Genomic DNA, 18,343 nt, shown 5'->3' with positions numbered 1-18,343 from the left:
AGCCACCAACATTTCAGTATTCTAATCTCTCGGTATTTAAACCAGCTTCACAATTTTGGGTGGTCGATTCACCCCCTGGGAAGGGCCAGGACTAGGGGGGGTTTCCCGGGGTGCTTGTCGGTCTGGGGCGACGAGGCTGCGCTGCGGTGAGGAAGCAGCTCCTTCTGGGGGGGTCTGGAGGTGCCCGATTTTAATTTAATTTTAATCAGCGGAATTAATACGTGGCGCTGCTGCCCCCTCCTCCCCCCCCTTCCTTTCCTCCCCGCTTTATAGGCAGGATTCGATCATTTCTCTGAGGAGCTCAGCACCGTTAAAATCCTCTCCCCTCTGGAGCGCAGTGCGGAGCTGCGGGGTCCCGGCACGGCTCCAGCCCCTCGCCCCGGCTCCGGGCCGTCCTCGGCCCTAGGGCAGCCGGGGAGCTGCATTTTTGCAATCGCTTTCTTTAAAAAAAAAAAAGCAAACGGCAAAAAGCGCTGCTGGCGGGGAGGGGAGCGGGGAGGGGGTCCGGGGGCCGCCTTCCCGCCGGCATCCGGCGGAGCGTCGCGCTGGGGAAGCCGGCGCTAAGCAAACAGGAGCGATGGGGAAAAATCGATCCCCGTGTCGGGCCGGGCAGGGAGCGAAGGCTTTGCCGAGCGCTCCTTAATCAGCCTGGTATTGGCGCTGCGGCGGCTTTGCTTCCGGCCAGGAGCCGGCGGGGCCCCTCCGCCCGCAGCCCCCCGGAGCCGGACTCCCCGCGGGGCCGCCCTCGGCATCGCCCGGAGCTGCCTGCCCGCCTGGCCGCTGGCAGCAGACGCCAGGGTCGGGGTCGGGGGTGGCCCCGCGTCCCCAGGCTTTGCGCCACGCTCCCCGGGCTGGCCTGCAAATTCGGGCTTTTTGGTAAAATTTAAAGGCGAGGTGCTGCGGCAACAGCGCCCGAGCCGAGAGCATCATCGCGTCTTGCAGGATTTGGTGGTTTAGGCCATGCAAATCGGTAGGCCAGGGCTTTCCCGGAGCCGTATGAACTTGAGGGCTTTGGTTTTCCTTAGTAAAAGTTAATTAATTCTATTACTGTTGTTGTGATTATTATTTTACTGTTACTATTGCTAAGAGCTCGGGTAGCAGGGCTGCCCTGTCGCAACAGCGCTGCTCTTGCAGCCTGCCCTTCTCCTCCCCGGGCTCGTGTCTCCGGCCCTCGCGGCACCTTTTGCGTCCCCTCGCGACACCCAGCCTGGTGCCTCCATGGGGACAGGGATGGGGACGGGGATGGGGACGTCCTCCAGTCCCTGGCCCCAAATGGCCCTTTGCAGCCCGACCGCGCTGGCTCGTGCCGCCTTCGCCGCGGGCTCGGTGAGGAGGACTGCTGAGATGCAGCAAGAGGAAGGGCAGCCCAGGAGAAGAGGAGAACGAGCTTTGCGTGCCTTGGCCCCGATGAGCCCGGGGTCCCTGCCGAGACGATCCCTCCCCGTGGCGGGACGTGGAGACGGGGGATGGCTGAGCCCGGCGAGCCCCCGGGCACTGCCGCGGTGGCCGGGAGCCCCTCGAGGAGGCTCTCGCCGCCCCTCCGCCGGCGCTTTCCCGCCCGGGCAGCGTGTCGCGGTGAATCCCGCGCTCCCCTCCGGGCTGTACGTCTCGCAGCTGCACCCGAAAGCGGCCGAAAGTGGCCGAAAGCGGCCGCTGCCTGCAGGTGGGGCCACATCCAAGCCGCCCCCTCGCTCTGAGCACGGGCTGCCGAGCGCCTCCCGCCTCCCCCCCCCCGGCTTACACGCGCTCTTGCTCTCTGTTGCTAGCTGGATGCAAGCCGTCCTCTATACACACGCATGTGTATGTATTTCCATATACGTAACCAGTGCGTGCTATAGACATAGGTGCAATAGATCTGTATGCAATGCACCTTATCTACAGAAGAAGCAGACTGTGCTCAGGCTCCGCTGGCTTTGCTTAGCTGAGGGCTCCACGAGCTAAAACTATTAGGGAAAGAGGCAAAATTGAGCCTGGCTGTTTCCACGTCGGCTGAAGGGTGGCTGGGAGCTGCTCTGCCCCCTGCTCCACCCCGGCCGGGTTTCGTCCTCGGGGGGTCGGACCTGCCGGCCGCCGCTCCGGGGAGGCTGGTCCGAACGGCACACGTCGGCGGTCGGCTTCGAGGAGCGGAGGGTTGAGTCGGGCCCGTGGGGACTAAGGGAAACGCAGCAGACTGCCGCCCCGGGGACCGAGCCTCGCCTGACGCACGGTGATTTCCAGCCGCTCCGGCTGCCTTGTGCAGTTATCCGCTTCGCGGCTCCGCCAGCGGCTGCCTGCCCCGGCAGCGCAGCGGGTGCCACCGGCGCCCTTGCAATTAAAGCGCTGCTGATGGGTAACAACAGCCCGGAGTAGCGAAGGGGACTTCTGCAGTAACTAACTGCTGTCCTTCGGTTTTAATTGAAGCCAGCGGTCCCCGAGCTGGTGCACCAACCCGCCTGCACCCACCGGGCCTGGCAGGGTTTAACTGTTTCCTCCCCGGAAAGGAGCTCCGGGCTCTCCTCCCCGGCTCTCCAGCTTGGGAAATGAAATCGGCTCTGACTGGGAAGTGCAACTAACCCCGCCAAGCCCAGCAAAATGAGGGGGGGAAAAAAAAAAAAAAAAAAAAAAAAAAAGAGCAAAGAAAACAGTTTGCAAGCTGGAACGGAAGAGAAACGTTAAAACCTCCCTGCTCTGTCATCTTTGCAAGCCCGGAGCTCATCCCGGCTAGGGAAGCGTGGCGAGCGCGAGCCTTAGGCTGCTGCCTGCTGTTAGCAATAGCCGCAGTGCTGCTTTGGTCCCCCCAGCCGCTATAGGAAGGGGAGGGTATAGCTGTATGGGGGGGGGGGGGTAACCAGGGTCGCTGCTGCCCTTTCCCTCCTGGCTAAGGCGAGGGGGAAGCCCTGGGAGCGGAGCCCGGCGCAGCCGGGACGCACCGCTCGGCTGCTGGGAAGAGGTGGCAGATGAAACGAGAAGCTCGGGGGGGTTATTTTTAGTCGCAGTTTAACAAGTATTAGTTAATAAGAGTGTAAATGCTAATGCTGCGCTGGCACAAACTGGGTTGTCCGAAACAAATGTTTGGGACCTGTCACTAGCAGAAGTTACAGCCAGGTTGGTTCACAGGCGCCAAAGCACCGCTCCAAGGGCAGGGAGCTACCAGCAGCCAGAGGAAGCCGGAAAAAAGCAGGAATGGTGATGGGGCCCCGCTGCAAATTGCCGTTGCAAAATGCCGCCCATGCCACCAAGCTGCTCTGTCTCTTTGGTCATGTCACTCTCTATCTGGGCAACCTCCGCTGATGCCGCAGGGGGCATGCACGTCCGTAACCAAAAGCAGAATCTGAGGCTTGGTTTTTTGGCCCTTTCACGTGATGCAGAAGTTGATGCTGTGCTAAAAACGGCCGGTGCTGCAGTGGCACAGCCTGCGTGTGCAGGAGACAGCGCCGCGCGCGGAGGGGCCGGCTGCAGCGGTAAGCAGCTGGGGGGCTCGTTTGGGTTGAAAACAAGAATCTCAGAGGTGGAGCTCTGATTAAGGTGCATATTAAAAAATATATATTTAAAAAACACTTAAGAGTTTATGAGGACACAGCACGCGGCAAGCGTGAGCACCCCGATGGGTGGTGATCACCGGGCGCGCAGCTGGGAGTCCCTCTGCGCCTTGCCCATCCCTGCCACCCGCCCAGTGGTGGCTTTGACCATAAAGACCTGCAAGAGCGGCCAGAAAGTCCACCAGGGCACATGGGGTCCTGGCACCCGTGGGGCCACGACGAGGGCTGCGAGCGTGGGCTCGTGCTGCTCAGAGCACAGCGTGAGCGAGCGGGGAGAGCGCGGCACGGGGACTTGTGCCAGGCGGAGGGTATCCCGCTGGTGATGTGGTGCGAGCTGGAGCTTCCCAGGAAGCTGTGGATTGCCAGCCAGGCTGAGTGCGGCTTGGGTCCCCACGGGGCACTGTCACCTCCCTGCTCAGCTGGGGACCTGGGTGGGGGGGGGGGGGGGTCTGCAGGCAGCTGGGGCGATGCCTGAGTAAACCTGAGCGAGGCTTTTTGAGCTTTCCGGCGAGGCAGGCGCTCAGTCAGGCCGGATCCAGGCCAGGTTTTCCTCCTTTTTTCTCCTCTAAAATGCAAGCTTGAAGGAGCTCACTACCTGCCTGACATCCCTGCTCGCCGCTGGAACCTCCTCCAGCAAGCCCTGCTCACCTGGGATGGCGGCGGAGCGCGGGAGGCTGCCCGACGTGCCCAGTGACACCTGGACGAGTGCACACTGCTCGCTGGGAGCCAGCGCTGCTCAGCGCACACATTGCATCCCCGAGCATGCAGTGCATCCCCCAGTGTGCAGTGTGTATCCCCCAGTGTGCAGTGTGCATCCTGCCAGTGTGCAGTGTGCATCCCCCCAGTGTGCAGTGTGTATCCCCCAGTGTGCAGTGTGCATCCTGCCAGTGTGCAGTGTGCATCCCCCAGTGCGCACTGTGCATCCTCCAAGTGTGCAGTGTGCATCCCCCCAGTGTGCAGTGTGCATCCCCCAGTGTGCAGTGTGCATCCTCCAAGTGTGCAGTGTGCATCCCCCAGTGTGCAGTGTGCATCCCCCAGTGCGCACTGTGCATCCTCCAGTGTGCAGTGTGCATCCTCCAAGTGTGCACTGTGCATCCCCCAGTGTGCAGTGTGCATCCTCCAAGTGTGCACTGTGCATCCCCCCAGTGTGCAGTGTGCATCCCCCAGTGTGCAGTGTGCATACTGCCAGTGTGCAGTGTGCATCCCCCAGTGTGCAGTGTGCATCCCCCAAGTGTGCAGTGTGCATCCCCCCAGTGTGCAGTGTGCATACTGCCAGTGTGCAGTGTGCATCCCCCAGTGTGCAGTGTGCATCCCCCAAGTGTGCAGTGTGCATCCCCCAAGTGTGCAGTGTGCATCCCCCCAGTGTGCAGTGTGCATCCCCCGGTGTGCAGTGTGCATCCTCCAAGTGTGCAGTGTGCATCCCCCCAGTGTGCATCCCCCAAGTGTGCAGTGTGCATCTCCCAGTGTGCAGTGTGCATCCCCCTCCCCCCCCCGTGTGCACTGTGCATCTCCCAGTGTTGGGAACTCTAGGTTTTGGGTACACAGTTTCCCCATCCAAGTAGCGCCCCCCCCCCCCCCCCCCGGATCCTTCAGCTCCAACAGCAGCTTAAATTTCCCCTATGCCCCATCTACCACCTGCTAACCCCATGTCTGCCAAAGTGCATCGAGAGCCGGGCCCCGGCACGAGGGCAGAGGCTTGGGAAGCTCGTGCACAGCCCATGTGCTCAGCACCCCGCTCAGCACCCTCCCCACACCATGCAGCCACCCGCAAAACAGGGGGAAACCCGAGCCGCTGCTGGGCTGAGCAGAGAGGCCCCGAGGCACCGGCGAGGGCAGGCGCCCGCATCCGCAGCGGACGCCCGTGCAAACCCGGAGCGCACCGCCGGAGCAGGCCACGCGCCCGGGCACACAGAGGAGCCGCTGCCCCGTGCGCACGCACACATGGGCTGTGAAAGACAAAATCCTGCGCTCGCCCCCCCCCCCCCCCCCCCCGCTTTTGCCGTGGGCAGCGGCGAACAGGTTGAGCCAGTGCCAGCCCCGGGAGCTGCAATCCCGCTGTCAGATCCCGCTGCCGGCTGGGGTCCCCCTCCAGCGCTCCCGCCCCACCACGGACCCATCGTCATCCCCGGCTGCATTACTAACGCTGCATTGCCGCGAAGCCGGGAAGCACGCGGCATAAAACCAGCAAGGCTGGAAGCAGCTGGCTGGGTCCGGCAGCCCCGGCTGCGCTAAACCCGCTCGAGGCGGCTGTGCCCAAGCCGCCTGCCTCCGCGGGCCCCGCGCTGCTGCGCTTTTGCTGCTGTTATTTGCAGGGGAACCACGCTTGGGCGAGAAAGCGTGCCCCTGTCGCAGGCTTTCTGCTTGGGTTGGTTCCCCAAACATCGCATTGCAAAGTTGCTCCGTAGCGGCTTGGTTCCTATCCTGGAATTTTAATTTAGTTAGTTGAGTTCTTTAAACAGTGTGAACTTGCTAAGTGCTTTGCATATTTTATACCCATGAGTAACATTTATCAAACAGAAAGTACAATTAATCAAATAGGGGAGCTTTTGTAACTCGGAGTAGCTCGTATCCGCACTCTGCCCTCCCTGTCGCTCGGTTCCTGCCACGTCTCCCCTTCCTCTTCCTCCCCGCGCTCCCCTACGGCTTCCCCGCACCCCGCTCAGCCTTCCCTGCTGGGGCGCAGCATGCAGGTACTCATTTCTATATAAATATGTGTGTGTGTGTGTGTGTGTGTGTGTGTGTGTGTGTGTGTGTGTGTATGTATACACCCCCCCCACACACACTCCCATAGCATATACACTGGATATGTATATATTTCTGTATGTGTGTATACACACACACACACACACACACACACACACACACATAGCATCTGTAAACAGATGCATATATATGTATGTACATATAGTGTAGATGATATGTATATACAGGTTTCCATAGATATATTTAGACACACACACACATATCCACAGTATTATACACACAGTATATAGAGTTTTTTATATATATATATATATATATATATATATATATATACACACACACACACACACACACACACACACACACACACACACAGAGAGGTGATACAGCGTTATGCATGTACACACGTATAGCTACGTGCTCCTGGGCCAAACCCGAGGCGGTCACAGCCTCGCGGTCGCTGCCTCCTGGGAGCGTGGCTGCCCGTGGCTGACAGGCTCCACGGGTGGACGGAGAGGCCCCCCCCCCCCCGGCCCCCCCAGCCGCGTGGCCTCCCGGCGCCGAGGGCTTGGGGGGATGCGGGGAGATGCCATGTGCCCAGCACGGTGCCGCCTGCGCTGCGAGGGAAGAGAAACGTGAAGGACAGGCGGGAGAGGGGAGGCCATCTGACGGGTGGCCGTGGGGAAATGCCGAGCGGGTGCACCCGGAGCAGGGCCGGGAACAGGCCACGGACCACTGGAGACCAGGATTTGCGGGCAGCAATCCCCACGCGGCCGGTTAGCCAACATGGGACTTGCCTTGCAAATCGCCTGGAGCGATGTGTGCAGTGCCGGTCACCGCCTCTCCAAAATGATACTGCAGAATTAATTAGAATTAATTAATCAGAAAAGGGCAATAAGGGTGATTAAGCACCTGGGGGAAAAAAAAATTCCTGAAGAGCGATGGCACCGGTGGCGATTACCTTGGGAGGAGGCGAACGCAAAGGGGCACGAGGAAAGCAACCTGGCCGGGGAAGGGAGTCCAGGGGCAGTTCCTCTCTCACCGCACGAGGACTTGCCCAGCGCCACGCATGACACTGCTCAGAGGAGAAGCCTTTTCCAGCCCACGGCCGCGGGGAGACCCTCGGGCCACGCGCGCACCGGCCCGGCGGCAACGCGAGGCAGCTGACGGGACCCCGACAGAAGGGGCAGCTGGTTCCCTTGGGCTTCGCGTGAGCAGCAGGGAAGAGTTTGGTCTTGCATGAGATGATGGGGATTGATAAGAACCTGCCAGATGTGTATATCATCTTTTTCCTTTTTTTGCCCTAGGAAAGGGGTTTCAGTGGGTCTTGCCCTGCGGCAGCGGTGGGCATGCGCTGCTCTAGGAGGGGGCGCGAGAAGGAAATTTCTGGAGCCTGCTACTGCTCAGAGCAGCAAAGCTCAGCCGGCCACCTCCGTCCGCCTTGTGATTTGGGGCTACCTGTTTCGTTCATGAAGGTCTTCAAGGCCTTGGGGTCCTCACGGGGTGTTTGCCCAGCGCCTACCACTGGAGCTGCTGCTGGAGGGCGTCACGGAGAGCCTTCCTCCCCATCAGCATCCAAGGCTCGCGCCAGAGCGGACACCCGCCACTGCAGCGGGGAGGCGTCGCGATCCACCCAGGAGACAAGTTTCGGCAGATTCGCATTTCTCCTGCCCCCCCTTTGAGGTGTCGAATAGCTTGGGAGGCCCTGGCAGGTTCAAGCAGCCCCGCCACGGAGCGGCCGAGCCATGGCTGAGGGGTGTGGAGAGTTGGGGATGGGATTGCAGAAGCAACACCATCCTCCTGCAGCGTCCTCCCCCCCAGCTGCTTCGGCACCGTTCATCTTGCCGAGGAGATAGGATTAAACCTGAAAACCATAGGTTTGGATGGCCTTGCACCACCACCATGGGACTGGGGACACGGCACAGGGGATGCAGGACATGGGACACCCTATGTGAGACCGGAGACAGGGAAACACAGCCTTGGCTTGGCCATGGGCCTCGTGGGCCTCGCTCCCGGCTGCTGCGTGCAGGTGGGATCCTTGCAGCGGGCTGGCAAAGGGAGGGCACCTCGGCTAAGAGCACGGTGAGCCAAGGGAAACTCAACCGATTCCTTTTTCTGCTCTTCTTCTCGCTCTTAATTTTCAGCCACGCTCCGTTGACTTAATAATAATAATAATACAAAATCAAAGGGAATATTTGCAAATGAGATTTTTTTTTTTTTCCCGTGGTTCAATTAAGCTGCTGCAATCAGCACGAAGGGGCCGGTGCAGCACCCCAGCCCCAGAGGACGCGGGCAGAGATGGAGCGAGTGTGCCCCGATGCAGCCGGATGGGCATTTGCAGGGGTGACATTTAGGGGAGGACAAAACAAAATGCTTTGAACAGAAGACAGGATCTGTTCTGGTTTGCAAAGGGAAAAGCAGCCTCCTCTCACCGTGCCACGTGGATGCTCTCCAGCTGCGGGGACGCTGGTGCCTCACAGCCTGCTTAAAACCCAGGTGACAACCAGAGCGATTCAGTGGCCATTGGTGGCTTCAGTGAGCGGAAAACTGTTGGTTATGGGCCTTTCTGGTGAACACAGGGCCAAGTCCCTGCTTGGCTCCCGGCTTTTCACTATGCGCCTCCTCCCACGCCATCTCACCCTGGGAGCAGCCGGGCTTTTGGAGCTGTTGCTCTATGCTCAATACCCTCCCCAGGTATATCCGCATTTCTTTAAGAGCTGGGAAGCAAAGGAGGAAGAAAGCCATGCTTTCTGCGCTCGAAGACGCTTTCGCTGCATCCTGAACTCGGCAGACGACGAAACGCATTGAAAGGAGGGGGAGAAAAAAAAATAATCTTTTTTAAATTGTAAAAATCACTCTCTGCCTTTGAAACTGAGTGCAGAAGCGCAGCCAAAGGCAAGGGAGGCAGATGAGTTACAAACCTCCACGCCTGCCGCCGTCGCGCAGCAGCACTTGTGGCCCATGGCTGTCAGCCCCTGTCTCGGGTCGCTGCCCTCCCCGGCTGCTGCTGGCCCTTCCCGGGGTGTGCGGGCGCTCTCGCACGGACCTGGGGGAGGTGGGTGCCCAAAAGTCCCTGGATGACACCTGCTTGGCCAAACGAGGGGTTTCCCTTCCTTTTCCACATAGGCACCGTGGAAAGATGGCAGGGAGCTCAGGAGCCAGGAGCTGAGGTCGAATCCTGGCCTCTTTGCTGTGCCCAGGATTTTTGGATGGCTGTGGGGTGCTTTGTGGTCCGTAGGTCTCTTTTGGGCCCATTAAGACATTTTGGGCTGTGCTGTGGGGGTGCAAGCGGGTGCCCTCTGCATAGGACCGGGCCCTGCTCCTGCGACAGTGCCATCCCACCCACGTGCAGGCTGCGGCGTTGTCCCCATTGCCGGTACCGTCTGCTGCACTGGGCAATTTCGTGCAGGTTTTGTTTCCACAAGTTTTGTGCAAATCAGTGGCTGGGTGAAGGCAAGAGATGGGGCCAGTGCCCTGCTGAGGGAAAGGCTTCAGGGGAGAGACTAACCCCGTATTAGACACCAGAGAGTCCACACTGGCCTCGTTTCTCCAGGGACACATCTGCAGCCGACCTGGTTTCCCTGGCTGCTGGCAGAGGAACCTCCTTCAGGTGAGGGGACGCCGCCAGAGACCCATATTTTTGGTCCTCTAAGCCATGTACTCTCTGTTTCGGGATTCCTCAGTTTTGAATGGAAAAAACCTGCAGGTAGAGGGGGGGAAAAATGCCAGGAAAGGCTGGTTTCCCGTCACTGTCCGCACAGAGATGCCCTTGCAAAGGCGCTGCAGGGCATGCCCGGAGCCGGGGGCTCACTGAGAAAGAGGGGCCTGCCTCTCCGTGGGGTTTCCCAGGGCTCGGCCCCATCCAGTCGTTAGGAATGGAAATTGCCACCTCCCGCAGAGCACCCACCAGCCGGCTCCTCCGCCTCCGCCACGGGCCCTGCACTGCTCGCTGCCCCGCGCCCTGGGGCAGGAGTCGGGGCACCGCTGGGTCTGCCAAGTCGCCCCAGCCCTTCCCGTTGCGGGAGCAGAGCCCAGCGCGTGGCTGACGGGAACGCCCCGGCCGGCAGACCTGGAGGCCATGCATTTTGGAAAGGAGCTGCACCTCCAGCGCTAGTGCTATGGTGTCAATGAGGCTGGTAGCCCAACTGCAATGAGCGCGTCAGGCCTCAGCTCCCCGAAGATGCTGCAGCGGGAGATGGGTGTGGTTTGGGAGCAGGTGAGCTGAGCGTGGGCTGATTCACCGCTTGCTGGAGGGACGGGGACTAGACCCTTGCCCTGGTGGCTGCTGGAGGCACCCGGGAGCCCGTGGGACTGGCTGCACTTGGGCCGGTGTGCAGGGTGGGTGCAGGATAGGTGCAGGCTGGGTGCAGCATGGGTGCCGAGTGGGGTCCAGAAAGGGTGTGGGCTGGGTGCCGGGTGGGTGCAAGGTGGTGCAGGGCGGCTGCTGGGTGGGTGCAAGCTGGGAGCCTGGTGCCCGGCGCTGGGCAGCGCGGGTGGGGCGCCGGGCGCAGGGCAGGGTGAGCGCTGGGCAGCGCAAGCAGGGTGCCGCGTGCTGGCGGGTGCTGGGTGCCGGTAGCGGGTGCCAGGTCCGGGCTGGGCAGCGGGTGCCGGGCAGGCAGCGGGGGCCGGGCGGGTGCCGGTGCCGGTGCCGGGCAGCGGCGCGGGCGGCCGCGGAGCTCCGGGGCGGCGGCGCACAGGCGGGGCAACAGCGCCCCCCCGCGGCGGCGCGGCGGCACCGCGGGCAGCGCCGGGCGGGACGGGACGGGACGGGATCAGCGATGGGATGGGGACGGGGCAGGGACGGGATTAGGTTAGGATAGGTTAGGCAGGGATCAGGCAGGGAAAAGGGCAGGAACAGGGGGGGACTCGAGCCTGCGGGGCAGCCGGGCTCCCCATGGCCTCCAGCCCATCCTGACGCATTTTCGGAAATCCCCCAGCTCCTCATCCCGACCCCTCGTGGATGGCTGTTCCTGGCCCCTTTTTCTACTCTTGATCCCTTCCAGGCCTTCAAAATCCTTTGCCGCAGACCCCAGAACCCCCTCAGCACCCCTGTTGCTCACCTACCTACCCCCCCCCCCCGGCCCCTCTGCGAGCACCGGCAGCCACCCAGCCCCGCCTTCCCCGGCCCGTGTGCTGTGGCTCTGCCCTTGCCTTCCACAGGGAGCCCGCCCTTTGCCATGACTTTCTTTACACCTGTCTTTTCTTTAAACACCCTTTTTTTTTTTTAATCCCTCCCCCCCCAAAACATCTGCAACTTCTCATGCTCATTTTGCATTTGCATCCCAGCCTCTGAAGTGCTCCCAGCCCTTCCTTCCCCAGGGTCACCTGCAAATTTAATAAGCATCTCTCCTCCACCCAGAGACAGAAGGAAAGACAGACAGACAGACAGACAGGGGCTAGAGGAAGGCAGGCCACATGCACATGGTGCTGGCACCTACCCCAAACCTGCGTGCCCTGCGCCTGGGGCAGCTGGTGCTGGACCCGCAGGGATGCTGCAGGATCTGGCCCAGCAGGAGAGCAGAACAAGCACGTGGACTCGCCGCCCCATGGAGGAGAAGACATGAGCCCCTGGCCCCGTCCAGCCCCTTCATCCCCAGGAATCCGCGTTATGACTCTGCAGCCAGCAGCAGCGGAGCGGCAGCCGAGAGCAGGGGCTCCTCCGTCAGGCTGCCGGGATCCGCAGAGCAGCGCGCTGTCGTGGGCAGGGGGCCGCGGCACCGCTAAGGTTGGTGCACGGGGCCACGCTCCTGCCATGCCTGCGCGCTGCGGAGCGGCTCCCTTTGGCCGGGTTTTCCTGCCGCCTGCGCAGCCTCGTGTGAAGCCCGGCCACCATCGCAGCCCAGAGGACGCAGAAGCGTGAGCAATCGGTGCTTCCCGGGCATCGCTCCGGGCAGCCCTTCGTCCCGGGCTGCGTGGTCGCTTGCTGACCCCCGGCTGTCATGTCTCGCACCCAGGCAGGGAGGAGGCTCTGGCAGGGAACTGCCTGGCTTTTTTTGGCTCTGCCTTTTCCCCGTCAGCCCCGTGCCCTGGGTCCACCCCCCATTACATTTGGGGTGCCCGTGTAACACCAGGGATGCTCGGCCCCGCCGGCACCCGGAGGGAGCAAAGCCCTTTGACCCCGCTGCGTGGCTGCCCACCCCCAGTGCATCTGCAGGCTCTTTGCGGTCCTCCCCCCATGGCAAAAGGGGTTCAGGTCTTTTTGGGGGGTGCATGGGGCCCAGATTGCCCCCTCCCCATACAGGGACATTAGGACACAAGTTTCCCGGACATTTTCCTGCAAGGACCTTGGCTTGGGCGAATGCTCCAGGTTCCCGCGTCCCTCCCGGCCTTCCCTCACCCGGGCAGAACCCGCCTGTAACTCACCTCTCCCGCGGGCCCTCGGGGCTGGCGCTTGCCCTTCTGCACCCTCCACAGCTCACCACTTTTCTCAGTGTAGTTATTGCCCTTCCAGGTCATTAGTAAAGATGTTAATTAGGCAGAGCACCAGAAGACACCCGCTAGCCCTTGCACCCAACACAACATTGTGCTATTCATCATCACCCTTTCTTCAAAGCCTTTCTGGCCAGTTTTAGGCCACGTGGTGGCATTTGTGTTTGGGGTAATTTATTTGAATCAATTTTTTCCAATAGAATTTGGTAAGACACCACGTCGAATCCCTTACTGAGACCCAGATATATCGCCTCCGCCACTTTCCCTTTGTTAATTCTGCAATCCAATCACTAAAAGTGGCCGCGTGCCCCTGAGCCCAGCAGTGGTCGCCAGGGCCAACCCGCACTGCCGGTGGCCTGCGCAGCCTCGCAGGGCCCTCTTCCCTACTTCCATCACGAAATCGGCCCGGCGGCAAGACCCTGGAAAGTGGCAAAACAGGTTAGCAGTGAGCCCGGACACTCCAGCCTTTCAGCCTCACATCCCTGATTTAGTCGGTTTGCTCCTAAAATGCAGGTGTTTCCCAGGTGGGGCGATGCTGGGCAGGGAAGTCGCAGCTGGGGCCTGGGCAGGAGGCGAGTGTCTCAGTGGTGTGGCGGACCAGGCCCGCAGAGACCGGGGCAGCTCGTGACACCAGTGCAGGTGCAGGTCAGGGTGCACAAACCTGCACCGGTTGGGGGGGCCGGCTGGGGGGTCACCCTTCCCTCTGCGATGGCGCCAGGGTCGCCGCACGGCTCCCTAGTCTGCCCCAGTCTGTCCCAGCCCGTCCCAGTCCGCCCAGCGCCCCCGCACGGCCGAGCTCCGCGCGGGGAGCCCCCGCGGGAAACCGAAGGGGGCGGGACCCACACCCAGCAGTGACCTCACAGTGGCGTCACAGAGAGCGTCGCACCCATGGAACGCGGCGCCTGCCGCGCCGCCGCCTGATTGGCCGCCGGGGCTGCCCGTCACCGCCAGGTGGATACAGTGTTGCCAACCGCCCCGACCCAAGGTAACCGGCGCGGGGGCCCCCCGGGGCCTCCCCCCCCCCCCGGGGCCGCTCCGCCGCCCCCCACGGCCGGACCCCGCGCTGGGCGGGGGGGGGCCGGGGCGCCCCATGGGCAGCGCCGAGTGGGGGGCGGCGGCGGGGCCGGCAGAGCCCCGGGCCCCGCGGGCCGAGAAATTTTCGGAAATTACGCTGCAAAGCGGGGGGGGGTCGCAATGCAGTGGCGGGGACCCGGGGGGCAGGCCCCGGGGGGGCGGGGCAGGATCCGGTGTCGTTCCCCCCCCCCCACCCAAGCAGAGGGGACCCGGTGAGCACGGCTGCAGGCGGAACCCCCGGCCCGGCCCCTGTCACCCCCCCCCGCGGGGGGAGCAGATCAGGCTCCGGCCCCACCACGTGGCGCCCTGGGCGCATAGGGCTCCTCCCCCCCCCCCCGAGGCAAAGCTGGGGGGGTTATGGGAGAAATAGCTGCGTTTTCGGCCTTTCCTATGAACCACCCCCTCAGCCCTAGGAACCCCCTAGTCAGGCAGTGGCATTAGGGCCCCCCCTGCCCTTTGCCTCCCCCCAGCCTGCAAAAGCGCCCAGTGGTTGGGGACGGGGAGAGGAGCCCTGGCGCTGTGGCTCGGGGGAGCGGGGCACCAGCGTGACCCCCCCGCCGGAAGCTGGTCCGACCCCAGTGCCCACAGCGGTGAAGGGCCCGATACCTGTCGTCCTGCTGCCGAGCTTCCGGAGCAGGGGCAGCGTGGAGACGCCAGGACTCGGGCCGGCCTCGGCGACAGCACGGCCTTTTAGACGTCTGCGGCGGGCGCTTGTCTCGCTCAGGCGTCCCACTGTGTCACCTGTCAAAACGTCCCTGCGGAGCTGCTGGGCTGAATCCAAGCGGGGATAACCGGCCTTCCTGGGCCAGCGCGCGTGTTAAGCCATGGGGCACGCGTGCAGCGGGTGCGTCGAGGCCGCCGAAGCTGCGGGGTGGCAGGACAGGGCGCGCGACCAGGGGGAGCAGGCAGACACACTGCAGCTGCCCCGGCGCTCCCCGCTCCCTTCGCCGCATTCCTGCCGGCTGGGGGGGGCTCTGGGCGAAGGCGGGCCCCACAGTGGGAACGGGGCATCCCTTGACTCCTTGTGGCAGCACCAGACAGATCCCCGGCACACGGATCCACACGGGCTGCAGCAGGCAGGCAAAGCATCCGGCTGCAAGCAGCAGAGCGCCGGGGTCGCCCAAGTCCCTCCCCAGGAGGAGGGCGGGCAGCAGGCGCCAGCGGGCCGGATGCTGCCTGCTGGTGCCCGATAGCGCTTATCCAGCATCGCCCGTAGGGCGCGGGGGCTGCCGTGCGGATGCGGCTCCGGCACACCAGGCTCTGCCCCGAGGCACCCTTCTTCCTCCGAGGCAGGAGCCTGATGGGGCTTTGGCCAGCAGATTTGCCTGTTCCCTGGTGTCTCTGGAGTATATAATGGCCCTGGTCGCTGCACCAGGAGGTGAAAAGGGACTGGAAAACCTGGAAGGGAGCATTGCTTGCAGGACATCCTTAGGGCGGTTCGGCCCCCGTCGGCCAGCACGGCTCTGTTTGGTGCAGGGGCTCGCGCTAGCGCCCTGCCCGCAGGTTTAGATGTGGCTACATCGGCACCCGCCAGCCCCGCAGTGGAGCCAGGGAGTGGGATCACCCCCACAGGGAGCCTCCGTGGTCGGGGCCGCGGGACACTCACCTCCGTCTCCCTGGGCCTGCGATCACTCCAGTGATGGGAACCCTTCATTGGTCCTTGCAGGACTAAACGGGTGATTTGTTCCTGTATTTTCTTTCCCTAGATCACAGAACAGACCTGCTCTGGGCACCACTGAGCCAAGCTGGATTTGAAGCAGTGAGCTAAAGGTGAGATGCATCATAACCAACTTCCCAGACTTTGCTGTCTTCCCTGCTCCTCCTTTGCTCCTTCCCCAGGCTGTTTAAAACCATGGAAAGCCACTGAAACTGCTTAGAAAAGGTTTTGTGTTTAATGGGATATTTGCCAGCAAATTCAAGCCACGAACGCTATATATTTCTTTATTTGTAAAGGTGTTTGAAGTCCTTGAATTTACCCTTTGGCCACCTTAAATCTAGTTTCTAATCCCCAGCGCAGTTAATCAAATCCACAGTGGTTTGAATTATGAGATGTCTGGGGGGAATTTATAGCTTGTATTGCTGATTATAGCTTGACTTTATTATATTGCAAATATCTAACTTATGGTCAGGCTGAGATTTACAGTCCTCAGGTAGGTGCTTAGAATAACTTTTAGCAACTCCAGATGTAATTGGAGGTGACTGATGGGGCTGTCAATACAGATAAACATGTAATCTATAAAATGTTAATGCTCTTAAGGCAGGGATAGAGGAGGCAGAATAGGTGAAAATGGTGGAGCAGTCTCCAAAAAAAGCAAAACTGGGTATATTGCCGAGCAAGACTCTGAGATAGCTGGTCTGGCTGAGGCATCCCTGCCTGGGAAGGAGTTTTGGACTTGTTGGTCTCCAGCAGGAACCAAAAGGGAGACCTTTGTTCCTTTGTGCTCTCACCCAGAAGGTTTTTAGGGTTTGAAATACCCCTGGGAAGGACGGAAGGGAAGTTAGGCAGAAATCCCAGGTACTCACAGAGCTGATCCCTCCAGACAGTGGGTGATGCCTTCCCCGCTGCAGGGCTTGTGAGGAGCTCTTCTCAGTTCAGACGGGAGGTCCATGCAGAGCCCCTGCGTTTGCTGCCATCCGCGTCCGGCCCCAGGCAGGTCACGCAGGGCCTTGGGGAGCTGCGGGGCATCGTGTGCACGGCTCTTCCCAGTCTAACCTGCAGTTTCTCCCCTACCCTCCTGTCTCTGAGGAGCAGCGAGTCCCACGCGGGCGCGTGTCCCTCGGCCAGCATGACAAGCGAGGTGGTGGAGAACGAGTTTGAGTTTTACTCCAAGGCAGAGAAGTACTGGAAGGATGTGCCCGCCACGGTGGATGGCATGTTGGGGGGCTACGGCCACATCTCCAGCATTGACATCAACAGCTCCAGGAAGTTCTTGCAGAGATTTCTACGGGTAGGTAGCACGGCTCTGCTCTGGCTCATCCACGAGCTGAAGGTCATGGTCTGTCATGCTTCCAAAGAACTGTCCTTCTCCCAGCCTGGAGCTGGGCTCTTCCTCTTTAGGTGGGATCCTCCATTTCCCACATGCTGCGAGAGCTTTGCTGTGCAGTAGGTTCCTCTGGCTCTAAGCAGGTAACACCATCCCTGCCCGTAGGGGAATGACCCTCTGCCAGCCAGGGCTTCAGCAAGGGAGTCTCGTCACGAATGAGATGGAGCAGCTGAGACCGAGGCAGCCCATGGAGCCCATACCTTCCTGCTGTGGCTGTGCAGTGGCCCATGGGGCTGCAGACCACTGTGCCCCAGCCCTATGCCACACAGTTGCCCCATTTCTCCACCACGTGCCCTGAGCACCTCACAGGGTGTGATTCGGGCCCTCGTGGTTGTCATTCCAGGATGGTCCCAACCGGACAGGGACGACGTGTGCTCTGGACTGCGGGGCGGGCATCGGTCGGATCACCAAGCGGCTGCTGCTGCCCCTCTTCAAGACTGTGGACATGGTGGACGTGACGGAGGACTTCCTCACCAAGGCTAGGAGCTACCTGGGAGAGGAGGGCAGGCGGGTGCGAAACTATTTCTGCTGTGGCCTTCAGGACTTCAGCCCCGAACCCAACTCCTACGATGTCATCTGGATCCAGTGGGTCATCGGTGAGAGTTACTCACCTTGCAGGGCCCTCACCGGCCCGTCTGATGTCTGGCTTCTCTGGAAGGGCTGGTGCCTCGCCCATCAGGGAGGGTTTTTGGGGAGAAGAGCACAAAGACTGCTGTAATGACGAGCGTGGCAGCAGCGCCACTGGGCTGGGTCAGGGACCCGCATCCCCCGTCCCTGCCCAATATAGGGCGAATAGGAGGGCATTGCCAAACCCTTGGAGGCCAGAGCAGAGGTGTGGGTGGGATGAAGCTGGATAGAGCCCACGGGACATGAGTTAGACATCCCCAAGCTAAAGATTTCACCAGCAGCAAACAGCTCACCTATTTGGCTGCCTGGATCAGGAGGGATCCCAGCAGCAGCCCCCCCTTCTCCTCTGCTCATACAACATGCTGCCCAGGGGTCCTGCCCCATAGGGATCCTGCCCCTGGTAACCCTATGCTCGCTCAGCACCCTTTAACGCCTGCTCTGACCCTCCAGGACACCTCACTGACAACCACCTCTCCGACTTCCTGAAGAGGTGCCGCGCCGGCCTGCGGCCTAACGGCATCGTGGTCATCAAGGACAACATGGCTCAGGAGGGGGTGATCATGGACGATGTGGACAGCAGCGTCTGCCGAGACCTGGACGTGGTGCGTAAGATCATCCGCCGGGCTGGGCTGCACCTCCTGGCCGAGGAGCGCCAGGAGAACTTCCCTGACGAGATCTACCACGTCTACACCTTCGCCATGAGATGAGGGCGGCCGGCAGCGGCGGGGAGGTCTCTCCTGGGCCAGCTCAGAGCACGGGCCCAGCACAGGCAGTTCCTGCCAAGGCCAGGAGGGATGAGGACTGCGCCTTCATCGCGGGTGGCAGACAGCGGCGAGGGTGTCGTGACTCCCTCTTTGCAGTGCTGGTGGCAAGGACGGGGCTTTGTCTTCCAAGTTGCTGCTGTTTGTGAAAAGAGATGTTTGCCAAATACATTTTCCTGCTGTTGCA

The 18,343-nt window shown here is 61.4% G+C and overlaps 1 protein-coding gene across 3 annotated transcripts; it reads left to right on the top strand.

The window, feature by feature from the left end:
* Window positions 1-13,541: 13,541 nt before the first annotated feature.
* Window positions 13,542-18,343, top strand: NTMT1 (N-terminal Xaa-Pro-Lys N-methyltransferase 1). 3 transcript variants are annotated; one of them, XM_013945075.2, is made up of 5 exons: window positions 13,542-13,635; window positions 15,431-15,494; window positions 16,477-16,672; window positions 17,112-17,364; window positions 17,846-18,343. In XM_013945075.2, the coding sequence occupies exons 3-5, from the start codon at window positions 16,511-16,513 to the stop codon at window positions 18,100-18,102; spliced, it is 672 nt and encodes a 223-aa protein (XP_013800529.1). In that variant the 5' UTR covers window positions 13,542-13,635; window positions 15,431-15,494; window positions 16,477-16,510; the 3' UTR covers window positions 18,103-18,343. The 3 variants fall into 3 exon arrangements, with proteins under 3 accessions (XP_013800529.1, XP_013800531.1, XP_013800530.1); XM_013945077.2 differs by having other exon boundaries at window positions 16,471-16,672; XM_013945076.2 differs by lacking the exon at window positions 13,542-13,635 and adding an exon at window positions 15,030-15,102.

Source organism: Apteryx mantelli, chromosome 21, assembly GCF_036417845.1.
Source record: "Apteryx mantelli isolate bAptMan1 chromosome 21, bAptMan1.hap1, whole genome shotgun sequence".
Taxonomy (NCBI): Eukaryota; Metazoa; Chordata; class Aves; order Apterygiformes; family Apterygidae; genus Apteryx; species Apteryx mantelli.
Note: the sequence above shows the minus strand (reverse complement) of the source record. Positions and strands in the feature narration are given on the sequence as shown.